Raw genomic sequence first — 26,574 nt, 5'->3', positions numbered from 1 at the left:
CAAATGCAGTCAAGAGGTCATTCTGGAGGCTATTCTTATGCATTACATAGATATCCCATTTTAGTTTTTAGTGTATTAGAATAGCTAGAAGGAATTACCTGATACTGTTGAACTGCAATCCAGTATCCTTGATTTGTGAAAACAAGGATCATATACTATCATATAGCTTACACAGTGTGACCATGTAATTGTGAAAACCTTGTGAACTGCACTCGCTTTATCCAGTGTATGGATGGATGAGTAGAAAAATGGGGACAAAAAGTAAATGAGTAAAAGGGGGTGGAGGAGTATGGGATGTTTGGGGTGTTCCTTTTTTTCTTTTCTTTTTATTTTTAGAGTAATGAAGATGTTAAACAAAAAAATGGTGATGAATGCGCAACTATATGATGATACTGTGCACAATTAATTGTATACTCTGGATGATTGTATGGGATGTGAATATATCCCAATAAAGTTACATTTCAAAATCGAAAAAAAGATTAACCATTCAAAAGTTCTATCCCTGCCATTCCCTGAAGTTGCCAGGGTTCAGTTTTAGGCTGTCTTCTCTAACCACTCAACTCTCTAAACTTAAGTCACTTCTACTCCTGTGACTTCAAATACCAAACTATGGGCTAATGATTCAAAAATCTCTATCTCCAGCCCTCTGGGTCTGTATTGGTCTATCCAAAGACCTCACACCCATATGAACGTCAACTTCAACAGCTTCAAATGAACATGTCTTCTACTACACATTATTCCGCATCTCTGCATCCTTGATTGATTTCATTAGTACATGTCCCCATCATCTATTGTCTATATTATGGCTTTTACTTCTTAACCTGTCCTCCAGTCTCCAAATTTCATCTCCTTCAACTCCATTCTATAAAAAGCCACCAGAGTATTTGTCAAAAATACAACAAATTAGACTGTATTACTGCTCTGCTTTAAACTCTGCGTAAAATGATGGTTCATCATTTACATAATAAGCCCAAGTTCTTAATGCACCCAAAAAATAATGCAATAAAAAATAGGAAATACAATTCCCAGGATATGCATCTCCAATATTTACTTAGTGTCCATATTACCATGTATCTGTAACATATAATTTTATAATACTATCAAAAAAACAGCAAAGAGACACTTCTTAAATGATTTAAAGACTGATGTGAGTATTCCAGTTTTGAAGAAACAGGAAAAACTCAAACCTAACTCATTTTTTTCTGGCTAAGTGAGAATTTTTTCATTAATGCTTCAATACTTTACTAGCACTGCAATAACTCTGGCAGATGGCATACATGTAAACCTGGTTCAAGTATCACCGTTAAAATTAAGCCATAGCCTTTAAAAAAGCTGTCTACTACACCTTAATGAAAATTTTCCCTGGAAATGACCACAAGCCACCCTCATCTCTAGAGAAAAAAAGAGAAAGTAATATTTTATTCTGTACAACAGTTTGAGAAAGAGTGCCCCATTCTAAGACCTTTTGGCATTTATATTGAAATGATCGTGAAAGGCAAGGTATTTCTGATGCAATTGAAAACAAAGAGTTAAGAGTATAAACTAATTGGTTAACCCCCAACCTATCATAAGAAACATGAAGGTCCAGCCCCAAGCAAATAGTTTTAACCTCAAGCATTTAGAAAAAGAGGTTATGAGGAAATGCTCATCCTGAAACACATAAAATATTGGGATTGATCTTGACTGTTTTACAGAGAATAAATTAAAATGTGCCAATAAAGCAATGAGCAAAATTATGCCAAATACCATAAACATACCTGGTTTCTCAGACATACAGGACACACATTTATTGTCTTCTGCGTTATTAGAAACACAGCATATTGGACACTCCCAAGATCCTATTGGCCTTTTGAACTCCTCTCCAAATCCTAAGGTACCAGTGGTCACAGTGCAGCTAGAAGATGAAGCAGTCATAGTTACAGCACTTTCTGGAACCACTGGCAATGTAAGGACCCGTTTGACACCAGTTCCAGGTTTGGGTGTTTCACAAGCTATACATTTTATCGCTTCAGGTTTATTTTGTACTAAACAGGTATCACAATCCCAAGTTCCTACTGCTGCTTTAAATTTGTCTCCAAAGCCTGTCCCTGATGAAGAAACGGTTGGTTTGCCACTTTTACTTGGTGTTCCAATTCCAGTCTGTTTAGCAGTATCTCTTGTTGGCAACTTTGCAGCTTGACAGGCTATGCATTTATCATCTGTAACTTTGTTCTGTAGTAGACATGTATCACACTGCCATGATGATCCAGCTTTTAAACTTTCCCCAAGTCCGATTACACTAGAGGAAAAGCTACTTATAGCTGGTCTTGTATAAACTACCGGACTTGTAGTGGTAGGCTGAGCAGCAAAAGCATCTACCTTTGGTGACATGAAACCTACAGTAGGGAAAGAAGAGAGTAGGGGGAAAAAAATTAGGGAAGCTTTCCAATCAAAGAATTAACTGAAATTTTATTTATTACTGGGAGAAAGCAAATTTAACTTACATCTTAAACAGCAGGGTGGTTACAGTCCAAGATGAACTACTTAGAGTGGTTTTTCACAAAGCAATCATACTTATTAATCTCATAATCACAATAAGACCTAGTTAAAATTCTATAAAAGATACTGTTTATAGTATATCATTTTTTATCCCTCTAGGAATTTCTACTTACTATCGTTCAACCAATATCTAGTTTGATGTTTTCATTTATACTAATTTATTGATATATACTACTGTATTCTAATTGTGCTTTACTCTGCCTTCCTGCAACACTGATCTACAGTATACTCATAGCCTTCCCCTCTCATCTGTCCCTTCTTGTAGTTTCCCTTAGCTCTGCCAAATAACATTAACACCTACAAGCTCTAAATTCTGTCCAGTCATAATCCACTGATGTGCTCTACCTTCAGTAAAACCAGCTGAACTGTACAGGCATAGTTATTTGACAAGTGTCCTTCTAAAATTCAATAGGGTGATCAGGTTTATTTTAAATTAAACTAAACTCCAATGAGTTTTGAAACGGTAATGTTTCAATGACAAACATGATAAATTTCGACACAGATGTACTGAACCATCTGGTATATCCTGGAAATTCAAAAATAACTTAAGACCCAGTCTATCTTCATGCAACTCAAAAACATGCCATATAAAGTTACCAAACACTTAATTCAAACAGAATTGCCTCATATTTCTCTCCAATATAATCTCAGATTATATTGATATGTATACAAAAATATATCTTTTTTTGTAACCATTGATAGAGCATTTAGCTACTTAAGGTATTCACATAGAACTGTGGAGGTGGGAGACCACAGTCCTTCTGCTACCCAAATGGGTGTCATTTAATTGATTTTACCCAAGCTACACTTGATTCATAGAAAAGAATTTCCAATCCTTTACCAATTACTTTTTATTTCACACACAACCAACAAACTCAGTAATCTGTTTCTCCAGTCCTCAGCACTAAAAGAAAAGAAAATTAGAAAGAGGAAGACAAAGAGGGTTGCTAGTGATTTCTAGTGGTAGTAAGAAATAATCCAGCCTAAAGTTATTTTTAGCATGAGGGCAAAACAAGCCCACATACTCCAGTTACTCCCAGGTCACCAATGTACTATTTTGCCAGTTAATCTGAGTCATTAAGGTTGGTGAAAGTTTACCAAAACCCATCTCAAGGTGTTTTTTTATTTTTTTGAGATTTCCTAATTTCCCTCAAAGGAATACAGGATCCTCCCCTGCCAAATTTCTTCTATTTAAAAAAAGTTGGGGGATGGGGGGGAGGGCAATCAGCATTATAAGTGCAAAATGTCACCCTAGATATATAAGATAAACTATATGCATTTGATGCTTACCCACTACTTGGTAAATTCTAGCATAGGCATTCTGGGGTTCACTGTAACTGCATAAAAATGCCTAAATTATTGGACTACTATAGGCAGTAATCACCTGCAAAATGAGAGCAGTAGACCAAAAAAAACTAATCCTTCTGAATCTTATTGAAGAAGCCAGCCTTACTTTTTAAAAACCTATTCAATTATATATATACACACATATACCTGGGGTAATCCTCATTTTTATTCTGAGTGGTTAGATTATTCTATGAACAGTTTTACATTCTTAAAGTACCCATCACAATTGGAAAAATGAATATTCTCTTGATTTTCAAATAAAAAACTTATTCCCACTGATGACTTCAATTCATCCTCTTCAAATTATCACCTACTAGCTTTCAAATTTTTTATTTCTAGCGAGTACGGTCCCTATGAATTCAAGTTACAATTCAGCAAGTGCTTTCTGCTTGGCCTTGTTATGAAAACTGGAGAATAATGTTAGAACAATGCTGTTCAATGTTTTGAGGGAATGCATAGTAAGTCTCATCAGAGAAAGACATATCCAGGTATCATCAGTTAACTTCCTTTTATTCCATAATTCCCATATCTCTATCTTGCTATACCTTAACAGGCAATTCATTTTCTCCCGCTATACTTGCCTCTTAGAGATTTAGTTTTATTATAGTTGTTAAATTTCAAGGAAATAAACATTTCAATAAGTTTTCCCCCAAAGAAAGAATTACATCTTACCATATCTGCATTCAAAAGTCAATCTCCTACCAAATTAGCCATAATTTTTTAAAAGCCTAAAAAGTATAGCACAAATGACATTAAAATGTGATCATGAGTTTGTAATTAAAATTTCTGATTATCTCAAGGGCAGCCATTATCTTACCAGGGTTTTTCAGAACGTCTAGGACACTTCCTTCTTTCAGAGCTTTTGCAGGTCTAGAAGGGCCCTCATAATCTTCATCTAGCTTCTTCTTACAGCTTGTACTATTCACTGCAGCGATATCTTGAGCTGTAATTTTTTTTATTTGTGAAAGGTATATGTTAATAAATGCCAAGAAAAAGCATTGGAGTTTTGAGTTAACTGCATTAAAAAGATATTTCAAAACCTCTTTTGGATCAATTTCCAAAATGTCACAAAAAATCACTGTAATTCAAAGATAATGAACAAATGACTTAAATTACAGAATTAATTTCCCACTATGAAGAAGTAAAAATACTATGTTTCATATGGCACATCCCCACCCAATCTCAAAAGGCAAAAAATATAAACTATAATTGTCACCCGATTTATTCACTGGTGATCAAGAAAATCAAACTGAAATACCAGAGAGGATAAGGCAACAGGGACCAAGCTCTCACACTACATGAAATCTATTATTTGTTTTACAAGGCAATTTAGTAATATTGATCAAAAACCTTAAAAATCATCAACTGAGTCAGTTATGTCATTTAAGAAATTCATCCTATGATTGAGAATAACCTTCAGTTATAATACTGAGAAACTTGATTTTGGGGATTGAATCATGTCCCCCACGAAAGACACACTAAACTCATAATCTGGATTCCTCTCTGTGTATGTGTGTGTGTGTTTGTGTATCTGAGAAACCATTTATAAAGAGGACCTTTAAGATGTTATTAGTTAATGTGGCCAAACTGAATGAGGGCTGGCCTTAATCCAACATGGCAAAGGAAATTGGACATGGAAATAGAAGCCAGAAGTCCGAGAAAGCCACAAGAGGAGACCAAGGAGACAGATCATCATGTGACAGAGGCAGAGCTGAGAGCCAAGGAACTCCAAGGACTGTGGCAAGCCAGCACCAGAATGCTAGATTCCGGGTGAAAGCACGCCCTGTCAAGATGTTGATTTTGGACTTCTAACCCCCAAAACTGTGAGACATAAGCTAACCAGTGTGTGGTATTTTTCTTAGCCGCTCCAGAAAACTAAGACACTAGATAATAAAATGCTTAACTGAAATAAGCCAGACACAAAAGCAAAAGAACAAGTAATATATGATTTCATTTACATAAGAAATACCATATGTAACTCCATAGGGAGTTATTTCTGAATGGGTACAGAGTTTCCTTCTGTTCATGCTGAAACACTTTTGGTAATGGATAGTGGTAACTGATAGTAGAAAAGATTGTGGATGTAATTAATACCAGCGAATGGTAAACGTGAAAGCAGTTAAACTGGGAAATTTTATGTTTTGCATATGCGCCACAATAATTTTTAAAAATGCTTAATAAGAGGCTGCTTACACAAATTCCTATACGCGGAATATGAGAGAATGCTATACAGTCACCACAAAATTCATTCTTAAATGTATAGATAAGGGTTTAAAAAAAAAAGGCAGGTTAGACAACCTAACAAGTTTAAATAATTTCTTCTAAAGATCAATGGTAGCTACTAGTGATAAGGCAATAGATAATTTTTATTAATTGCCTTTAATTTTTATATTTTCCAAACTTTCTAAAATGAACATATCATTATTCTTGAAATAGATCAATATTTTGAATATCACAATGGGTTTATGGTTTTATTTTTAAAGAGGGAGGTTTCTGTTTACAGATGAAATGATACAATTTGGTGGGCGGGGTGTAAGAGTGAGAGAAAGAAACAAGATTGTGGTAAATTGGAAAATACTAAAGCTGGGTAAAGAGTATATGGGGATTCATTCTACTATTCTCTCTATTTTTGAAAATACTTTAAATTTTCCATAATAAATTATACTTATAAATAACTAGGATTTTCAAGTGTTCACCAACTTAAAAATAGTGGGTAGTTTCAAAAACACCTACCTTCCTCTTACAACTGTCAAAACAAAGAAAACATAAGCTTTAATTGCTTTATCACATTCTGTCTTCCTTTATAATAAAAACTAAAGTGTTTTTAGTAATTTAAGATAAACAGGGTTCCTTGAAGTGTATGCAAAGAGAAAAAGGAAATGATGGAAGAATTAGCTCCTATCACAAAGTTATTAATTATGACTTCCACATTTTCAATCAACTTTTTCACGATGGAAGTGGTGAGAACAGAGCTATCAAGTGAGAACACAGTTATCAAATGAGAACACATGAGCTTAATATATGCCACTCACAAGAAAGCCTTAAAAATCTGGGAAATTTTCCCCAGATGTCACAATGCACAAAGTTGTTGCAACAAATTGTTACTCATTCAGTTACCATTAAGTAAAGCATTAGTAAAAACTGGGAAGGTTTTAAAATATCTTTTCTCATATAAAGGCATGAAACTGGTCATTTGAATAGGCTTATTCCTCCTTAATTCATAGTAGCAGTCTGCAGTAAAAAGTACGCCTAACATCGTGGGACGGAGAACATCTTCTTGACCAAAAGGGGGATGTGAAAGGAAATGAAATAAGCTTCAGTAGCAGAGAGATTCCAAAAGGAGCCGAGAGGTCACTCTGGGGGGCACTGTTACGCACAATTTAGACAACTCTCTTCAGGTTCTGAAGAATTGGGGTAGCTGGTGGATACCTGAAACTATCAAACTACAACCCAGAACCCATGAATCTCGAAGACAATTGTATAAAAATGTAGCTTATGAGGGGTGACAATGGGATTGGGAAAACCATAAGGACCACACTCCACTTTGTCTAGTTTATGGATGGATGAGTAGAAAAATAGGGGAAGGAAACAAACAAACAGACAAAGGTACCCAGTGTTCTTTTTTACTTCAATTGCTCTTTTTCACTTTAATTATTATTCTTATTATTTGTGTGTGTGTGCTAATGAAGGTGTCAGGGATTGATTTAGGTGATGAATGTACAACTATGCAATGGTGCTGTGAACAATCAAATGTATGATTTGTTTTGTATGACTGCGTGGTATGTGAATATATCTCAATAAAATGAAGATTAAAAAAAAAAAATTTGAGGGAGAGCTTAGATTTTTCACAGACAAACAAATATTGAGAGAGTTTGCCAATAAAAGACCTGCCCTACTTTAGATACTAAAGGAGCCCTACCGACAGAAACAAAGAAAGGAAAAAGGGATATAGAGAATTTTAAGACATATACAGAACCTTACATCCCAAATCACCAGGACACTCATTTTTCTCTAGTGATCACAGATCTTTCTCCAGAAGGGACCAAAGCTGGGACATAAAACAAGCCTCAAGAAATTAAAAAAAAAAAAAAAAAAAAAATTTGAATATATTCAAAGCACATTCTCCAACCACCATGGAATACAAACAGAAGTCAATAATTTTGGAACTGTAACTCCACTATTTACTTCCTACATGATATAAAATACACAAACTCTAATGACAAATCAGTGGTTTTGAACTCAACGTAAAATATGTAATTTTTGACAACTATATAAAGGTGGGGGAATGGAAGAGTATAGGAACACAGTTTATGTGTCCTATTGAAGGTGGTATCAAAGAAAAACAAGATTGTCATGGATTTAAGAGGTTAATTTTAAGCCCCACAGTAAACACAAAGAAATTAGCAGAGAATATGACCATAGAGATGAAAAGTAGAGTATGCGTCAAGAGAAATGGGGGAAGGGGCAATGGGGAGTTAAGAAATGAGTGTAGGGTTGCTGTTTGAGGTGAAGGGAAATTTCTAGTAATGGATGGTGGGAAAGAACATTACAATATTCTAAATGTGATTAATCCCACTAATGGAATGCTAGGGAAGGGAAGGAATGGGAAGATTTAGGCTGTATATATGTTTCCACAATAGAAAAAAAAAAAAAAAAAGACAGTTTAAATAGATGACAATTGAATGCGAAGGATGAAGTTGGATGGGATTGGAGGATAGAGGATAGGTGGCTCAAAGGCACAGTTGAGACATAAGGAAAAGGAAATACAGAATGTAAGCTTTGCATCATTGTTGAATCTCTTGCACTTCTTAGCGGCGCTTAATGGGACTGCATAAAAGAATAGTTCTTGTTCATGGGAATTGTATATGTGAATTATGCTGTTTGTTCAAGGATGTGTGCAGCTAGCTCTCATATATTCAGAAGACAGAGCAATAGATGATGGATGATAGATAGGGAGGGAGGGAGGGAGGGAAAGAAATAGCCATGTGACAGCATGTTAAAGTTGGTGGATTGGGGTATTGGGGGAGGGGGGTCAGGGTATGCCGGAGGTCTGTGTATGGGGTTTGTATTGTTTTTGCAACTGTTCCTTTAACTTTGAATTTATTTCAAAATAAAAAATAAAAAAATAATAAAAAAAAAGAGACAAACAAAAAAAGAGTCAATAGAGGGGTATTTCGGTGTGCATTTTGCAATCTGTGGACTACAATTAACAGTAATATCTTAATACTCTCTCATCAACACTAAACAAATGCACATCAATACTAGGCGTCCACAATAAGGGGGGATTATAAGGGGTATGGGATATTTTCGGTTTTCTCTTATATTTTAATTTTTATCTCATTATTTTTGGAGCACAGAAAATGTTCTAAAATTAATTGTGGTGATGATTGCATAACTATATGATGATAATGGGAGCCACTGAGAATGTACTTTGGATGGTTTGCATGGTGTGTGAACTTCAATAAAGATTTATGAGAAATTTTTACTTACCTGAAGTATGCATAATTGGTTCTGAAGTACTATTGGTGTTGGACAGTTCTGCTATTTTTGCAACAGGCACACTAAATGTAAATCCAATCTGTAACAAGAGGAAAGGTATCACCTAAGTGTCAAATTTGTTTTAAACAAATATCAAATACAGAGCTTTTTAAAAAAATTCGAAGTCAAAGAATATTCTGTACTTCATCTATTCTAAGATACACAGTTTTTCATATTCTAAAATTTCTAAAGTTGGCATGCTTTTTATGCTCAGTGGTTATGTGGTAGTTTATCAGATGGCATTTTTAATTTCTTGAGTATATTTTTCTTTCTAAGCAATAAATAAAATAATGATGGGTTCCTATCACCCAATGCCCAGCACTGGGTTTCAGAATCCATTCTCTAATAAAAAGTATGAGGATCTCTGGACAAATGACAATTTCAGGCATGCAGCAAAAAAGTTACAAGATTATCTGGAATATCTAAATTTAGCCAAAAGACAAGAAGATAATAAAAATGGAAGGGACATGTTAAAATGTTACACAGGCAAAATCTAGGGCAACTTGATCATTAAACTTATGTATTATCCCTTCCCAACATGTTTAATTCTTAATCATGAAGAAAGTAAAAGAAATCTGTATTGAGACATAAAAACAGCAGAGGACTTTTCTAAATTAAAGATGCAAACTAAATACAATATCATCTTTGATTGAATCTAGGACCAAGAGAAACAAAGCAGCTATAAAAGACAGCCGGGGGGAACAGGGAAATCTGAATATGAACCATGTTATTATTATATCAATGGATTAATTTTCTTGGATATTATTAACAGTATTGTGGATATGAAAAGGAATATCCTTTTTCTTAGAAGATACATGGAGAAGTATTAAAGGTAACATGATAGTTACATTTTACTTTCAAATGGTAGAGGAGAAAATACATAAGTGTATATGTATATAGTAAAGAAAACAAGGGTATTCGTTCAACTTTTCTGTAAATTCAATTTTTTTTTAAGTGGAAGAAAATGTTTTGTGTTTTTTTTTTAAATCACTATTGGCATCTGTTTTTTAATTCCGAAATAGTTTCAAACTTAAGAGACACCTGCAAAAAATAATATGAAAACAATACAGAGAACTCCAATATCCCCCTACCTAGATTTACCACTTTTAACATTTTGCCACATTTGTTATCATTCTCCCTATTTATCTACCTGCCTTCTAAACATTTAAGAGTAAGCTGCATATGTTATGCTATTTGAACACTTAACATTTCCACGTATAATTGCTAAGAACAAAGATATTCACTTATGTAAGTAACCTCATTAAGTACAGTTACCAAGTTCAAGAAACTTATTGATTTTTTTTTTCTCCACAACAGCATCTTAGATTTAATAAAAATGTGAGGTGCCTTTGCCATCTTGTCACTGTGCATGAAATATTCCTTGCTTGCCACTTACAGATGATGGAGGTAGTACATCTGCCTCAGTAGATTTTACAATGGGAGATGAAAATCTAAACATGGGACTGCCAGTGATGCTCGGAGAGGTCATTTGTATCTGTTTTTCCAAATTAAGAAATGACACAGAAAAAGTGATTTAGAAAGTAAAAGAAACTGACAATAAAACAGACTTTAAACAAATTAATTATTCTAAAGAAAGCAAAAACATTTTTTTCTTTTAAATTTAAAAATCACTTTAGCTTCCGAAAAATATTGAACAGTAACTGCTATAAAACTCATTTCCCTCATATACACCATCTAAGAGGCGGACAATTGTCTAAAGGAGGAAAATAACAGTTATAAGAACATGCTCAGAAAAGTCAAAGCCATGAAGGAAAGCATATAAATTCCTGAGCAGATTAATGATCTTAATTCTACCTGAGAAGTAAAAACATAAGTCCACTCTTACCAAAAAAAGTATCTTAATGGAAACACTGTTTGGAAACAAACTTACAGTAATAATCTCTTTCTCAAAATATAAAAGATACTTGTACATTAAAAAAAAGTAAAACACCATTTCAATTTCTCTCTTCTTACTAGTTACTAATTTCCTATAACTAGAGTTACCAATTAGATTTTTTAAAATAAGGAAAAATTAAAAACTTCTCTATGTATACAACAGTTTTATACCTTATTTGTTAATGACTGTGAAGGACTGATGAGTGATGGAGAGGAAGTTGTGATCACAGAGGAACTAAAACTGAAGGCAGGCAGTGAAGAACTGGTGATTGGTAGAGAGATTTTTGGTAATACTGGTATTTCCATTTCCTGAAACACAGCATGTTTTATAATTATATATTTCACCTTTAATGTCATTCATTTTATCTCTTTTTTTTAATCTCTTTATTTTTAGGTTGAATGGATGTAGTTACAGGTAAATTTAAAACAAGAAGACAGCAGGAGAATATACTGCTGACAGTACAGATTCTGGGGTCAAGAAAACTAAACAAGATTTGAATTCCATCTGTGCTACTGAACAGCCCTGTGTCTATATCACCTAACCACCAGAACACCAATTTCCTAATTGGTTAAAAAAAGGGGGGGGGGGGGCAGGATTCTTACTCCATACCATGGCTATGGTATCAATATGAAAGGTAAAGCTCTATATGGTGACTGGTGACTGTTATGTAAAATACAAGCATTTAATAAACGTTAGTGCTGAATAAATCTGGTAAACTGCCTTGCATTTTAACCGAATTTAACAGAGCACCCCATGTCTGAGAAGAGCAGATTTAAGCACAAATAAACAGTTCCACTTCTGCTCATGGTGAAGTAGCTTGTATCTGACCAATGCTCTGGCAGATAACAATGATAAACTCTGGATAAAATATAAAAAAACAACCATCTGAAAGCACTGGAGACCAAGTAAAATTAAGCAGAAGCTAGAGGGGAACATGCTTGGAAGAAGGGATTGTCACTGAGTGAGTTTCCTGTTTTCTTTATTGATTTGTGCCAGTCAGTGCTAGCGGGCAGCTGAAATTCTGAGGAAAAACTGCCCACCTATTGGCTTAAGGAATCAAGAGGACGATCTGAGATGACCACAGAAGCTAAAAAATGAGGAGTATGTGTGTGTGTGTGTGTGTGTGTGTGTGTGTGTGTATGCAGGAATGAAGAGCCACAGAGGAGTCTCAAATTCTGCATATAAGCTGCTCAGATGTCCGGCTGGCCTGTAAACTACATATGCGAGGCAGACACTAAGCAATTGAGACTAAAGATTTTCAGCTGCTGCCTACCACAGAGGAGAAAGTTTTAGTTCAGACATGTTAACTGCCAGCTAAAACAAAATGAATACTTCAAATGAAGCAGTTTCTTATAAATAAATTATACCTCAATAAAGCTGATCTTTAAAAATAAGGGCAAAATAAAGAAATTTTCAGATTTAAAAAACTCGAGAATCTGTTGCCAGAAAACCTGCTTTACAAGTTCTTCAGGCTGGAGGGAAATGATACAGGAGGAAACTCAGATTTCAAGAAGAAATGGAGGGTATGTGAGCAAATATGAAAGATATTTTTCTTTTAATATCTTTAAAATACATTTAAGTGTGTAAGGCAAAAACTATATATTGTGGACTTACAGTCTACCTAGATGTAATACATATGATAAGTACAGCATAAAATCTTAGTTGCAAATTTCTTAAATTTTACATGCAGTGTAAAATATTAACACAAAAGAAACTGTAAAAAGTTATGTATATATAATGTGAAGAGGTAGAGCTAAAACACCAACAAATAAATTAAAATTCTAACAAATTAGAATATTTTTAGAATATTTTAGAATATTGTTAGAATTTTTAGAATATTTTAGAATATTGTTAGAATTCTAACAAATATTCAATTAACCAAAAAAAGGCAAGAAAGAAGAAAAAAACAAAACAGATGGGACAAACGGAAAAGAACAGCAAAATGGTAGACCTTCATCCAACAGTATTAGTAATTGCATTAAACATAAACAGACTAAATACCACAATTTAAAGATAGAAAATGCATAAAAAGGTAAAATCCAACTATATGCTGTCTACAAGAGACGTACTTTAAATATAAACACAGATAGGTTGGAAGAAAATGGATGGAAAAGGATAAACCCTGAAAACAGCAAGCATAAGAAGGCTTATTCTAGTAAGCACAGAGTGGCTATATTAACATCAGATAAAGTAGATTTCAAGACAAAGAGTATTTCCAAAGACATTATCCTTGTAACATTTAACAATGTTAAAATGAGCAATTCATTGGGGAGGCATAAAAAACAATGTGTATGCTCTGATGAGAGCCTCAAAATACATGAAGAAAAAAATTACCAGAATTAAGAGGAAAAAAGAATAGTTGGCAATTTTAACTCCCCTCTCTTGATAATTTAATAGATGAACCCAACCCCATAGACTATGAGCCACCTTATGTGACTGACATCTACAGATCACTACTACACCCAACAATTATAGCATATTCTTTTTCAGAAAACATGCTAGACTCATCAGGCAGACCATATGCTGGGCTATAAAACTAGTCTCAATACATCTCAAAATACTAAACTGATGATCTTTATCTTTCTCTGATCACAATGAATTAGAAATCAATAAAGCTCCCAAATATCTGGAGATTAAATATACTTCCAAATAATCCTTGGGTCAAATAATAATTCAAAAGGTAAACTGGGAGGAAAACACACATATTAAAAAAACCCTCAACTATAAAGCTTCTAGAAGACATTGTAGGAAATTATCTCTGCAACTTGGAGATAGGCAAAGGAGTCTCAACAGCACACAAAGAACAGTGACAACCATAGGAAAAAAAATGATAAAACACCTGCTTATCAAAGACACTTAACAAAATGAATAGGCAAGCCACAGACTGGGAGAAAATACTTGCAAAACATGTATCTGGCAAGGTATTTGTGACCAGAATTTGTAAATACTTCCCACAACTCAACAGTAAAAAGATTACCCAATTTTTAATGGCAAAACATTTGAACAGATGCCTCAGAAAAGAAGATATAAAAATGGCCAATAAGCATATAAGAAAGGGCTTAACATTATTTGTTATCAGGGAAATGCAAATTAAAATGACAAGATACCACACCATATACAAACCAGGAAGGCTAAAATGAAGAAGACTGACAATCAACAGTTAGCAAGGAAGTAGAGCCAACTGAAACACTCACACTTTGCTGGTGGGTGGGTAATATGGTATAAACACTTTGGAAAAGTTTGGCAATTTCTTAAAAAGTTAAATACTTAGCACCTCCACTCCTATGTATTTACCTGAGAAAAATAAAGATGTTTCCAAAAAGACATGTACAAGAATGTTCATATCAGCTTTATCCACGATAGCCAAAAACGGGAAACACCAAAGAAGACATCAACATGAGAGTGGATAAAGAATCTTACCAATCAGCAATGAAAAGGAGGGAACTACTGAGATCAATCTCAAAAACATTATGCTGAGTGAACAAGAAGCCAAGCAAATACTGAATGACCATATTTATATGAAGTTCTAGAACACGCAAAACCAATATATTGTGGGAAAAAAAATCAGAGTAGAGATTGCCTATGGAGTAGGAGGCAATGGGAAATGACTGTGAACTTTCTGGGATGATGAGAAATGTTTGCTCTCTCGACAGGGGTATGGGGAGTTACACAATCATGTATCAAATTCATCAAGTGGTAAACCTTAGAAATTTTCTGCTAACAAAAAAGATAAATAATGAACTCTAGTCCATGCTATGCATGTTGAATTATTTGGAAATAAAGTATGCTGATATATTAAAACTTGCTTTGAAATGTAGCAGAAAAAAATAAGATGGGTGGATGGATATTTATTTGAAAAAAAGAAACAACAAAATGTCAGAATCTAAATGCTGGGTATATGTATGTTCACTGTATAATTCTTTCAACATTTCTGTATGTCTGAAACTTTTCATAATCCAATTTGGCAGGGTGGTGGGAGGCAAACAAAAGATTCATTTGGCTATTTCTGTAGGGAAGTTTCTCCCCTTCTCCAAACTTCAGCCTTACTTTCTACCTTCAGAGCCCTGACAACACCTGGACATATCAACTATATAACCTCAATGTCTCAAAGCAACTCACTCCAGCCACATACTTGGCCGAATTAATTCTTTTGATTATCAACCTTGAACCAATCCTATAATTTGATTCTTGTCCCTTAAATTCTAACTTGATAGATCATAAACGAGTTCCACAAATCTGGGAGAAAGAGTTCCACAAATCTGGGAGAAAGAAGGCTAAGAATTCTAACTGGATGCTTACAGACACCTCAAGTTAAACATACCAATCATCAAATATTTGAGGACTTAGCACATACTAATTTTATATTACCTTTACATTGATTATGTCACATGAGGTAGAAACTTTTTATAGATGAGGAAACAGACAGGGAGATAAATATATGGTATAATATCATATAGCTATTAAGTGGCAGATAGCCTAAAGATACAAATTTCAAGATATTAATTAATAACCCCATTTTATGTCTAAGGAAATGGAGGTACCAACAGGTTAACAATTTTACCAAGATCAATCAGCCAGTAAGAAGAAGTCAGGATTATATCTGACCTGACAATATCAAGCAATTAAATTTCCTCAAACACTGTTTTATTATATACTGCTTACCCAATTTTGTATTAACAAGCTTTTTCAATTATAAAATCATAGACTGGTATCACAGTAGAGCCAGGATGCCATTTAGTGTCTGACAAACAATCCTTACAAATTTCTGGAATCTAAGATGAAAGCTTTTCTCAACATTTTCTCTTGATAACTTGTATTTCAAAATGTTATTATTTTTGATTCGGTTCTATTAATCTGAATATTTACTAAAAATAGACCAATCCCTGCTAAAGAACAATAGTATCTGAAATTTGCAGAATGTTTATGTTTCATTAGAAATAAAATTTCTTCCATTTGATCTCTATCCCAGACACATTTAAAATACCAACAAAACTGAATCTTCAATTACTCAACGACCAGTGGCCTGAAACCATCTGACATATGAAACAAAAAAGGAGAATCTGACACGAAATAAGCAAGAAAGCATTTATCCAACCCTACTCTATCTAGACAAAAACACAAAGTGGGCAGAAAATCATGGGCAGCCACTCTGCTAGTACCTCTTTCCTCAGAAATGTGGAGTCTTTAACTCCAGAGCATAAGAGAGTCAGGGACAGAAGACGGTGGATGAGGCATCGTGGGATGTGAAATTGGCAGTTGGCAGTTGGCCGGAATGAAGAGATGAGAGGGGCCTAGAGGGGGGGAGGTGAAAGAAGTCTGGGTAGTTAGTTCTTCATAAAGCTCCTCAATTAGTAGACCAGACAGAAGATCAAAATTAAGTAAATAAATTTTATAAGAAGTTTCTCAATATATCAACATCATACTAAACACACACATCTGCAAGACAGAAAAAATTGAGCTACTGATATCAAACTGAGCTTCAGCTTCAAATCTTGGAAAGAAATTTTTCCTTTAAAAATTGAAACTGAAGGATGAGCAAAATTCACACATCATTTGGCAAATGCAAGACTAAGTTAATGTTTTCCTTACATAGGGATAAATAAAGCACAAAAGGTGGGGCCCACAAAATTCTAAGAGAAATATAAAACCTGGTCTAAAGAACATGCCCACAAGGGACGCGATGGAGATTAACAGTAAATGGGCAGCAGAGGTCTTTGGCAGCAACGGCCTGTTGTAAAACTGGATTGTGGTGATACTTGTACAACTCGGCAAATTTTCTAAAAATCATTGATTGTACACTTATAACGAGTGAATTTTATACATAAATCAAACCTCAAGAGTTATATAAAAAAATGATTTGGTCACATAACTGAATACTGTGCAGTTATTAAAAATTATGTTTTAAATGAAAAAAATAAAGAAAGAAAGAACATGCCCATGCTATATTAATCAGATAGTAATATCCTGATGTGTAGAGGCAAGACAAATTATTTTTAATGTAATTAGGAACATCTGTATAAAACGCTTTCAGTGACAAAACTGGTTTGTAAGAAGTCTACAAAATTATATATTCTGTATGATCAACGGCATGCAAAGACTGAATTTTTAATTCAACATGGTTGAATACAATAATACAGTTCCTCCCTTTCCAGCACAACAGAAGAGTGATAAGCAGTGAGCCTAAGGAAGGGAAAAACAAAGCCTCAAAGCTTTGCCAAGGCCCCTGCCATATCTCAAATATCATGAAAAGGCTGGCTATATAGGGCAGAAAGTCTAAACTGCCAAAGAAGTCATGATTCTGGTGATTCCCGTGAGTCAGCAAGCACACCACAGAACTGCTAAATAAGGGGAGAGAACGAGAAAGTGAAAAAGAAAAGACTCCCAGTTTAAATGAGCCCACAAAGCAAAATACCAGCAGACATTTAGAAATTTAGCACCAAAACATACAACAACTTTAATTAAAACATATTAGTCAACAGAAACCGTTAAAGAGGAGCCAGCATTTAAAAACCTACAAATGTGCTCCTAAAAAACTCATGACACAGCCTTCTTTTCTTTACAGAAACAGAAAAGCCAATCAAATTTATATGGAAGGATAAGGGGCCTTGAACAGCCAAAGCCATTTTGAAAAAGAAGTTCTTGGAGGACTCACACACATTGGTCTTAAAAATTACAAAACCATAAAAATTAAAACTGGCACAAGTACAGACATAAAGACCAATGGAATAGAACCGAGAGTTCAGAAATCAACTCTCACATTTATGGCCAACCGATTTTTGACCAGGGTGCTAAATCCACTCAATAGGGAAAAAATAATCTCTTCAACAAATGGTGCAGGGAAAACAGTATCTCCATTTGCCAAAAAAAAAAAAAAAAAAAAAAAAAAAAAGATCACTACTTGATGCCATATGCAAAAATCAACTCAAAATGGATCATCAACCTAAATACAAAAACAAGAATTATCAAACTTCTAGAAGAAAACATATGGAAGCATCTTCAGGAACTTGTATTAAGAAATGGTTTCTTAGACTTCACACCCAAAGCACAAGCAACAATAGAAAAAAAAGATAAATGGGACCTCATCAAAATTAAAAACATTTGGGCTTCAAAGGACTGTATCATGAGGGTAAAACAACTACCTACCCAACAGGAAAAAATATTTGGAAACCGTATATTCAATAAAGGTTTAATATACAGAATATATAAAGAAATCCTACATCTCAACAATAAAAAGACAATCTGTTTTAAAAATGGGCAAAAGATTTGCATAGACATTTCTCCAAAATTATACAAATGACCAAAAAGCACATAAAAAGATGCTCAACATTAGCCATCAGAGAAATGCAAACCAAAACCACAATGAGATGCCATTACACACCCACTAGAATGCCAAATATTAAGGAAAAAAAAACAAAAAACAAAATATTACAAGTGGAGAGGATGCAGAGAAACAGAACACTCATTCATTATTGATGGGAATGTAAAATGGTGCAGCCACTGTGGAATACAGTTTGGCAGTTTCTCAGGAAGTTAAGTATAGAATTGCCACATGACCTGGCAATCCCATTTCTAGGTATATAACATAAAAGATGTGAAAGTGGGGATTCGAACAGATATTTGCATACCAATGTTCAAGTGGCATTATTCACAATTGCCAAAAGATGAAAGCAACCCGAGTGTCCATCAACTGATGAATGGATAAATAAAATATACTATATATACATACCATGGAACATTATTCAGCTGTGAAAACAAATGAAGTTCTGATACATGCAACAACATGGATGAATCTCAAAGAAATTGAGTGAAACAAAAGCCACACAAAAAGGGAAAATACTGAATGCCCTCACCAATACGAAATGCTTAGAATAAGCAAACTCATAGAGTCAGAATCTAGAATACAGGTTACCAGGGCCGGGGCTGGGGTAGGGAATGGGTAGTTAATGTTTAAATTATACTTTCTATTTGGTAAAGTTTTTTGTAATGGATTGTGGTGATGGTAGCACAACATTGTGAACGTAATTAATGGCACTGAAAATTTTATGTTGGAATGTGGTTATAAGGTGAAATTTTAGGTTGTATATAAGTTACTAGAATGAACGTTTTAAAACAATATAGAACTATATAAAACAGTGAAATCCTTTTGTAAACCATGGACTACAGTTAATAATATAATCATAAAAATGCCTGCCTCTCAGACTCAGAAGGCTTTCTGGAATTGCCTAGATCTGCCACCCATATCCACATTTAGAAGAGGGAAATGAGGCCTTAAGGAGGAAAGAGGTTTCCTGAAAATTCCTAAAAAAACATATTCAGAGGCGGGGCAAGATGGCAGACTGGTGAGCTGTATGTTTTAGTTACTCCTCCAGGAAAGTAGGTAAAAAGCCAGGAACTGCGTGGACTGGACACCACAGAGCAATCTGTCTTTGGGCATACTTCATACAACACTCATGAAAATGTGGAACTGCTGAGATCAGCGAAATCTGTAAGTTTTTGCGGCCAGGGGACCCGCGCCCCTCCCTGCCAGGCTCAGTCCCGGGGGAGGAGGGGCTGTCAGCTCCAGGAAGGAGAAGGGAGAATTGCAGTGGCTGCTCTTATCGGAAACTCATTCTACTGATTCAAACTCCAACCATAGATAGACTGAGACCAGACACCAGAGACTCTGAGAGCAGCCAGCCCAGCAGAGAGGAGACAAGCATAGAAAAAAAACAACAGGAAAAACTCCAAAATAAAAGCAGAGGATTTTTGGAGTTCTGGTGAACACAGAAAGGGGAAGGGCGGAGATCAGGCCTTGAGGCGCATATGCAAATCCCGAAGCAAGGCTGATCTCTCTGCCCTGTGAACCTTTCCTTAATGGCCCTGGTTGCTTTGTCTATTAGCATTTCAATAACCCATTAGATCTCTGAGGAGGGCCGTTTTTGTTTTTGTTTTTTTTTTTAAATCCTTTTTGCTTTTTCTAAAACAATTACTCTAAGAAGCTCAATACAGAAAGCTTCAAAGAATTGAAATTTGGGCACGTCAAGTCAAGAGCAGAACTAAGAGAGCTCTGAGACAAAAGGCAATAATCCAGTGGCTGAGAAAATTCACTAAACAACACAACTTCCCAAGAAAAGGGGGGTGTCCGCTCACAGCCACCATCCTGGTGGACAGGAAACACTCCTGCCCATCGCCAGCCCCATAGCCCAGAGCTGCCCCAGACAACCCAGTGTGACGGAAGTGCTTCAAATAACAGGCACACACCACAAAACTGGGCGTGGACATTAGCCTTCCCTGAAACCTCAGCTGAATGTCCCAGAGCTGGGAAGGGGGAGCAGTGTGAATTAACAGAGCCCCATTCAGCCATCATTTGAGCAGACTGGGAGCCTCCCAACACAGCCCAGCAGCCCAGAACTGCCCTGGGGGGACGGCACTCACCTGTGACATAGCACAGTCATCCCTCAACAGAGGACCCGGGGTGCACAGCCTGGAAGAGGGGCCCACTTGCAAGTCTCAGGAGCCATATGCCAATACCAAAGACTTGTGGGTCAGTGGCAGAGACAAACTGTGGCAGGACTGAACTGAAGGATTAGACTATTGCAGTAGCTTTAAAACTCTAGGATCATCAGGGAGATTTGATTGTTAGGGCCACCCCCCCTCCCCGACTGCCCAGAAACACGCCCCACATACAGGGCAGGCAACACCAACTACACACGCAAGCTTGGTACACCAATTGGGCCCCACAAGACTCACTCCCCCACTCACCAAAAAGGCTAAGCAGGGGAGATCTGGCTTGTGGAGAACAGGTGGCTCGTGGACGCCACCTGCTGGTTAGTTAGAGAAAGTGTACTCCACGAAGCTGTAGATCTGATAAATTAGAGATAAGGACTTCAACTGGTCTACAAACCCTAAAAGAACCCTATCAAGGTCAGCAAATGCCACGAGGCCAAAAACAACAGAAAATTATAAAGCATATGAAAAAACCAGACGATATGGATAACCCAAGCCCAAGCACCCAAATCAAAAGACCAGAAGAGACACAGCACCTAGAGCAGCTACTCAAAGAACTAAAGATGAACAATGAGACCCTAGTACGGGATATGAAGGAAATCAAGAAGACCCTAGAAGAGCATAAAGAAGACATTGCAAGACTAAATAAAAAAATGGATGATCTTATGGAAATTAAAGAAACTGTTGACCAAATTAAAAATATTCTGGACACTCATAGTACAAGACTAGAGGAAGTTGAATAACGAATCAGTGACCTGGAAGATGACAGAATGGAAAATGAAAGCATAAAAGAAAGAATGGGGAAAAAAATTGAAAAACTCGAAATGGACCTCAGGGATATGATGGATAATATGAAACGTCCGAATATAAGACTCACTGGTGTCCCAGAAGGGGAAGAAAAGGGTAAAGGTCTAGGAAGAGTATTCAAAGAAATTGTTGGGGAAAACTTCCCAAATCTTCTAAACAACATAAATACACAAATCATAAATGCTCAGCGAACTCCAAATAGAATAAATCCAAAAAAACCCACTCCGAGACATATACTGATCACACTGTCAAACATAGAAGAGAAGGAGCAAGTTCTGAAAGCAGCAAGAGAAAAGCAATTCACCACATACAAAGGAAACAGCATAAGACTAAGTAGTGACTACTCAGCAGCCACCATGGAGGCGAGAAGGCAGTGGCACGATATATTTAAAATTCTGAGTGAGAGGAATTTCCAGCCAAGAATACTTTATCCAGCAAAGCTCTCCTTCAAATTTGAGGGAGAGCTTAAATTTTTCACAGACAAAGAAATGCTGAGAGAATTTGCTAACAAGAGACCTGCCCTACTGGAGATACTAAAGGGAGCCCTACAGACAGAGAAACAAAGACAGGACAGAGAGACTTGGAGAAAGGTTCAGTACTAAAGAGATTCGGTATGGGTACAATAAAGGATATTAATAGAGAGAGGGAAAAATATGGCAAACATAATCCAAAGGATAAGATGGCCGATTCAAGAAATGCCTTCACGGTTTTAACGTTGAATGTAAATGGATTAAACTCCCCAATTAAAAGATATAGATTCGCAGAATGGATCAAAAAAATGAACCATCAATATGTTGCATACAAGAGACTCATCTTAGACACAGGGACACAAAGAAACTGAAAGTGAAAGGATGGAAAAAAATATTTCATGCAAGCTACAGCCAAAAGAAAGCAGGTGTAGCAATATTAATCTCAGATAAAATAGACTTTAAATGCAGGGATGTTTTGAGAGACAAAGAAGGCCACTACATACTAATAAAAGGGGCAATTCAGCAAGAAGAAATAACAATCGTAAATGTCTATGCACCCAATCAAGGTGCCACAAATACATGAGAGAAACATTGGCAAAACTAAAGGAAGCAATTGATGTTTCCACAATAATTGTGGGAGACTTCAACACATCACTCTCTCCTATAGATAGATCAACCAGACAGAAGACCAATAAGGAAATTGAAAACCTAAACAATCTGATAAATGAATTAGATTTAACAGACATCTACAGGACATTACATCCCAAATCACCAGGATACACATACTTTTCTAGTGCTCACGGAACTTTCTCCAGAATAGATCATATGCTGGGACATAAAACAAGCCTCAATAAATTTAAAAAGATTGAAATTATTCAAAGCACATTCTCTGACCACAATGGAATACAATTAGAAGTCAATAACCATCAGAGACTTAGAAAATTCACAAATACCTGGAGGTTAAACAACACACTCCTAAACAATCAGTGGGTTAAAGAAGAAATAGCAAGAGAAATTGCTAAATATATAGAGACGAATGAAAATGAGAACACAACATACCAAAACCTATGGGATGCAGCAAAAGCAGTACTAAGGGGGAAATTTATAGCACTAAACGCATATATTAAAAAGGAAGAAAGAGCCAAAATCAAAGAACTAATGGATCAACTGAAGAAGCTAGAAAATGAACAGCAAACCAATCCTAAACCAAGTACAAGAAAAGAAATAACAAGGATTAAAGCAGAAATAAATGACATAGAGAACAAAAAAACAATAGAAAGGATAAATATCACCAAAAGTTGGTTCTTTGAGAAGATCAACAAGATTGACAAGCCCCTAGCTAGACTGACAAAATCAAAAAGAGAGAAGACCCATATAAACAAAATAATGAATGAAAAAGATGACATAACTGCAGATCCTGAAGAAATTAAAAAAATTATAAGAGGATATTATGAACAACAGTATGGCAACAAACTGGATAATGTAGAAGAAATGGACAATTTCCTGGAAACATATGAACAACCTAGACTGACCAGAGAAGAAATAGAAGACCTCAACCAACCCATCACAAGCAAAGAGATCCAGTCAGTCATCAAAAATCTTCCCACAAATAAATGCCCAGGGCCAGATGGCTTCACAGGGGAATTCTACCAAACTTTCCAGAAAGAACTGACACCAATCTTACTCAAACTCTTTCAAAACATTGAAAAAAATGGAACACTACCTAACTCATTTTATGAAGCTAACATCAATCTAATACCAAAACCAGGCAAAGATGCTACAAAAAAGGAAAACTACCGGCCAATCTCCCTAATGAATATAGATGCAAAAATCCTCAACAAAATACTTGCAAATCGAATCCAAAGACACATTAAAAAAATCATACACCATGACCAAGTGGGGTTCATTCCAGGCATGCAAGGATGGTTCAACATAAGAAAAACAATCAATGTATTACAACACATTAAAAACTCGAAAGGGAAAAATCAATTGATCATCTCAATAGATGCTGAAAAAGCATTTGACAAAATCCAACATCCGTTTTGATAAAAACACTTCAAAAGGTAGGAATTGAAGGAAACTTCCTCAACATGATAAAGAGCATATATGAAAAACCCACAGCCAGCATAGTACTCAATGGTGAGAGACTGAAAGCCTTCCCTCTAAGATCAGGAACAAGACAAGGATGCCCGCTGTCACCACTGTTATTCAACATTGTGCTGGAAGTGCTAGCCAGGGCAATCCGGCAAGACAAAGAAATAAAAGGCATCCAAATTGGAAAAGAAGAAGTAAAACTGTCATTGTTTGCAGATGATATGATCCTATATCTAGAAAACCCTGAGAAATCAACGATACACCTAGTAGAGCTAATAAACAAATTTAGCAAAGTAGCGGGATACAAGATTAATGCACATAAGTCAGTAATGTTTCTATATGCTAGAAATGAACAAACTGAAGAGACACTCAAGAAAAAGATACCATTTTCAATAGCAACTAAAAAAATCAAGTACCTAGGAATAAACTTAACCAAAGATGTAAAAGACCTATACAAAGAAAACTACATAACTCTACTAAAAGAAATAGAAGGGGACCTTAAAAGATGGAAAAATATTCCATGTTCATGGATAGGAAGGCTAAATGTCATTAAGATGTCAATTCTACCCAAACTCATCTACAGATTCAATGCAATCCCAATCAAAATTCCAACAACCTACTTTGCAGACTTGGAAAAGCTAGTTATCAAATTTATTTGGAAAGGGAAGATGCCTCGAATTGCTAAAGACACTCTAAAAAAGAAAAACGAAGTGGGAGGACTTACACTCCCTGACTTTGAAGCTTATTATAAAGCCACAGTTGCCAAAACAGCATGGTACTGGCACAAAGATAGACATATAGATCAATGGAATCGAATTGAGAATTCAGAGATAGACCCTCAGATCTATGGCCGACTGATCTTTGATAAGGCCCCCAAAGTCACCGAACTGAGCCATAATGGTCTTTTCAACAAATGGGGCTGGGAGAGTTGGATATCCATATCCAAAAGAATGAAGAGGACCCCTACCTCACCCTCTACACAAAAATTAACTCAAAATGGACCAAAGATCTCAATATAAAAGAAAGTACCATAAAACTCCTAGAAGATAATGTAGGAAAACATCTTCAAGACCTTGTATTAGGAGGCCACTTCCTAGACTTTACACCCAAAGCACAAGCAACAAAAGAGAAAATAGATAAATGGGAACTCCTCAAGCTTAGAAGTTTCTGCACCTCAAAGGAATTTCTCAAAAAGGTAAAGAGGCAGCCAACTCAATGGGAAAAAATTTTTGGAAACCATGTATCTGACAAAAGACTGATATCTTGCATATACAAAGAAATCCTACAACTCAATGACAATAGTACAGACAGCCCAATTATAAAATGGGCAAAAGATATGAAAAGACAGTTCTCTGAAGAGGAAATACAAATGGCCAAGAAACACATGAAAAAATGTTCAGCTTCACTAGCTATTAGAGAGATGCAAATTAAGACCACAATGAGATACCATCTAACACCGGTTAGAATGGCTGCCATTAAACAAACAGGAAACTACAAATGCTGGAGGGGATGTGGAGAAATTGGAACTCTTATTCATTGTTGGTGGGACTGTATAATGGTTCAGCCACTCTGGAAGTCAGTCTGGCAGTTCCTTAGAAAACTAGAGATAGAGCTACCATTCGATCCGGCGATTGCACTTCTCGGGATATACCCGGAAGATCGGAAAGCAGTGACACGAACAGATATCTGCACGCCAATGTTCATAGCAGCATTATTCACAATTGCCAAGAGATGGAAACAACCCAAATGTCCTTCAACAGATGAGTGGATAAATAAAATGTGGTATATACACACGATGGAATACTACGCGGCAGTAAGAAGGAACGATCTGGTGAAACATATGACAATATGGATGAACCTTGAAGACATAATGCTGAGCGAAATAAGCCAGGCACAAAAAGAGAAATATTATATGCTACCACTAATGTGAACTTTGAAAAATGTAAAACAAATGGTTTATAATGTAGAATGTAGGGGAACTAGCAGTAGAGAGCAATTAAGGAAGGGGGAACAATAATCCAAGAAGAACAGATAAGCTAGTTAATGTTCTGGGGATGCCCAGAAATGACTATGGTCTGTTAATTTCTGATGGATGTAGTAGGAACAAGTTCACTGAAATGTTGCTATATTATGTAACTTTCTTGGGGTAAAGTAGGAACATGTTGGAAGTTAAGCAGTTATCTTAGGTTAGTTGTCTTTTTCTTACTCCCTTGCTATGGTCTCTTTGAAATGTTCTTTTATTGTATGTTTGTTTTCTTTTTAACTTTTTTTTTCATACAGTTGATTTGAAAAAAGAAGGGAAAGTTAAAAAAAAAAAAAAAAGAAAGAAAAAAGACAAGGAAAAAAAAAAAAAAAAAGATGTAGTGCCCCCTTGAGGAGCCTGTGGAGAATGCAGGG

At 35.7% G+C, this 26,574-nt stretch overlaps 1 protein-coding gene across 5 annotated transcripts in view; it reads right to left on the bottom strand.

Annotated features, from left to right (window-relative positions):
- Positions 1-26,574, bottom strand: part of NUP153 (nucleoporin 153) — a 92,825-nt gene that overhangs the window by 27,446 nt on the left and 38,805 nt on the right. For all 5 annotated transcript variants that reach the window (XM_037843183.1, XM_037843184.1, XM_037843186.1 and 2 more), the window contains 5 exons: positions 11,491-11,628; positions 10,820-10,918; positions 9,376-9,463; positions 4,703-4,828; positions 1,758-2,375 (listed from right to left, as the gene is read on the bottom strand). In XM_037843183.1, the coding sequence (XP_037699111.1) occupies positions 1,758-2,375; positions 4,703-4,828; positions 9,376-9,463; positions 10,820-10,918; positions 11,491-11,628 (1,069 nt within the window). The remainder of the gene's footprint in view (positions 1-1,757; positions 2,376-4,702; positions 4,829-9,375; positions 9,464-10,819; positions 10,919-11,490; positions 11,629-26,574) is intronic.

The sequence above is a fragment of the Choloepus didactylus genome, chromosome 7, assembly GCF_015220235.1.
Source record: "Choloepus didactylus isolate mChoDid1 chromosome 7, mChoDid1.pri, whole genome shotgun sequence".
Classification (NCBI taxonomy): Eukaryota; Metazoa; Chordata; class Mammalia; order Pilosa; family Megalonychidae; genus Choloepus; species Choloepus didactylus.
The sequence above is the reverse complement of the archived record's forward strand: the minus strand, read 5'-3'. Positions and strand labels throughout refer to the sequence as shown.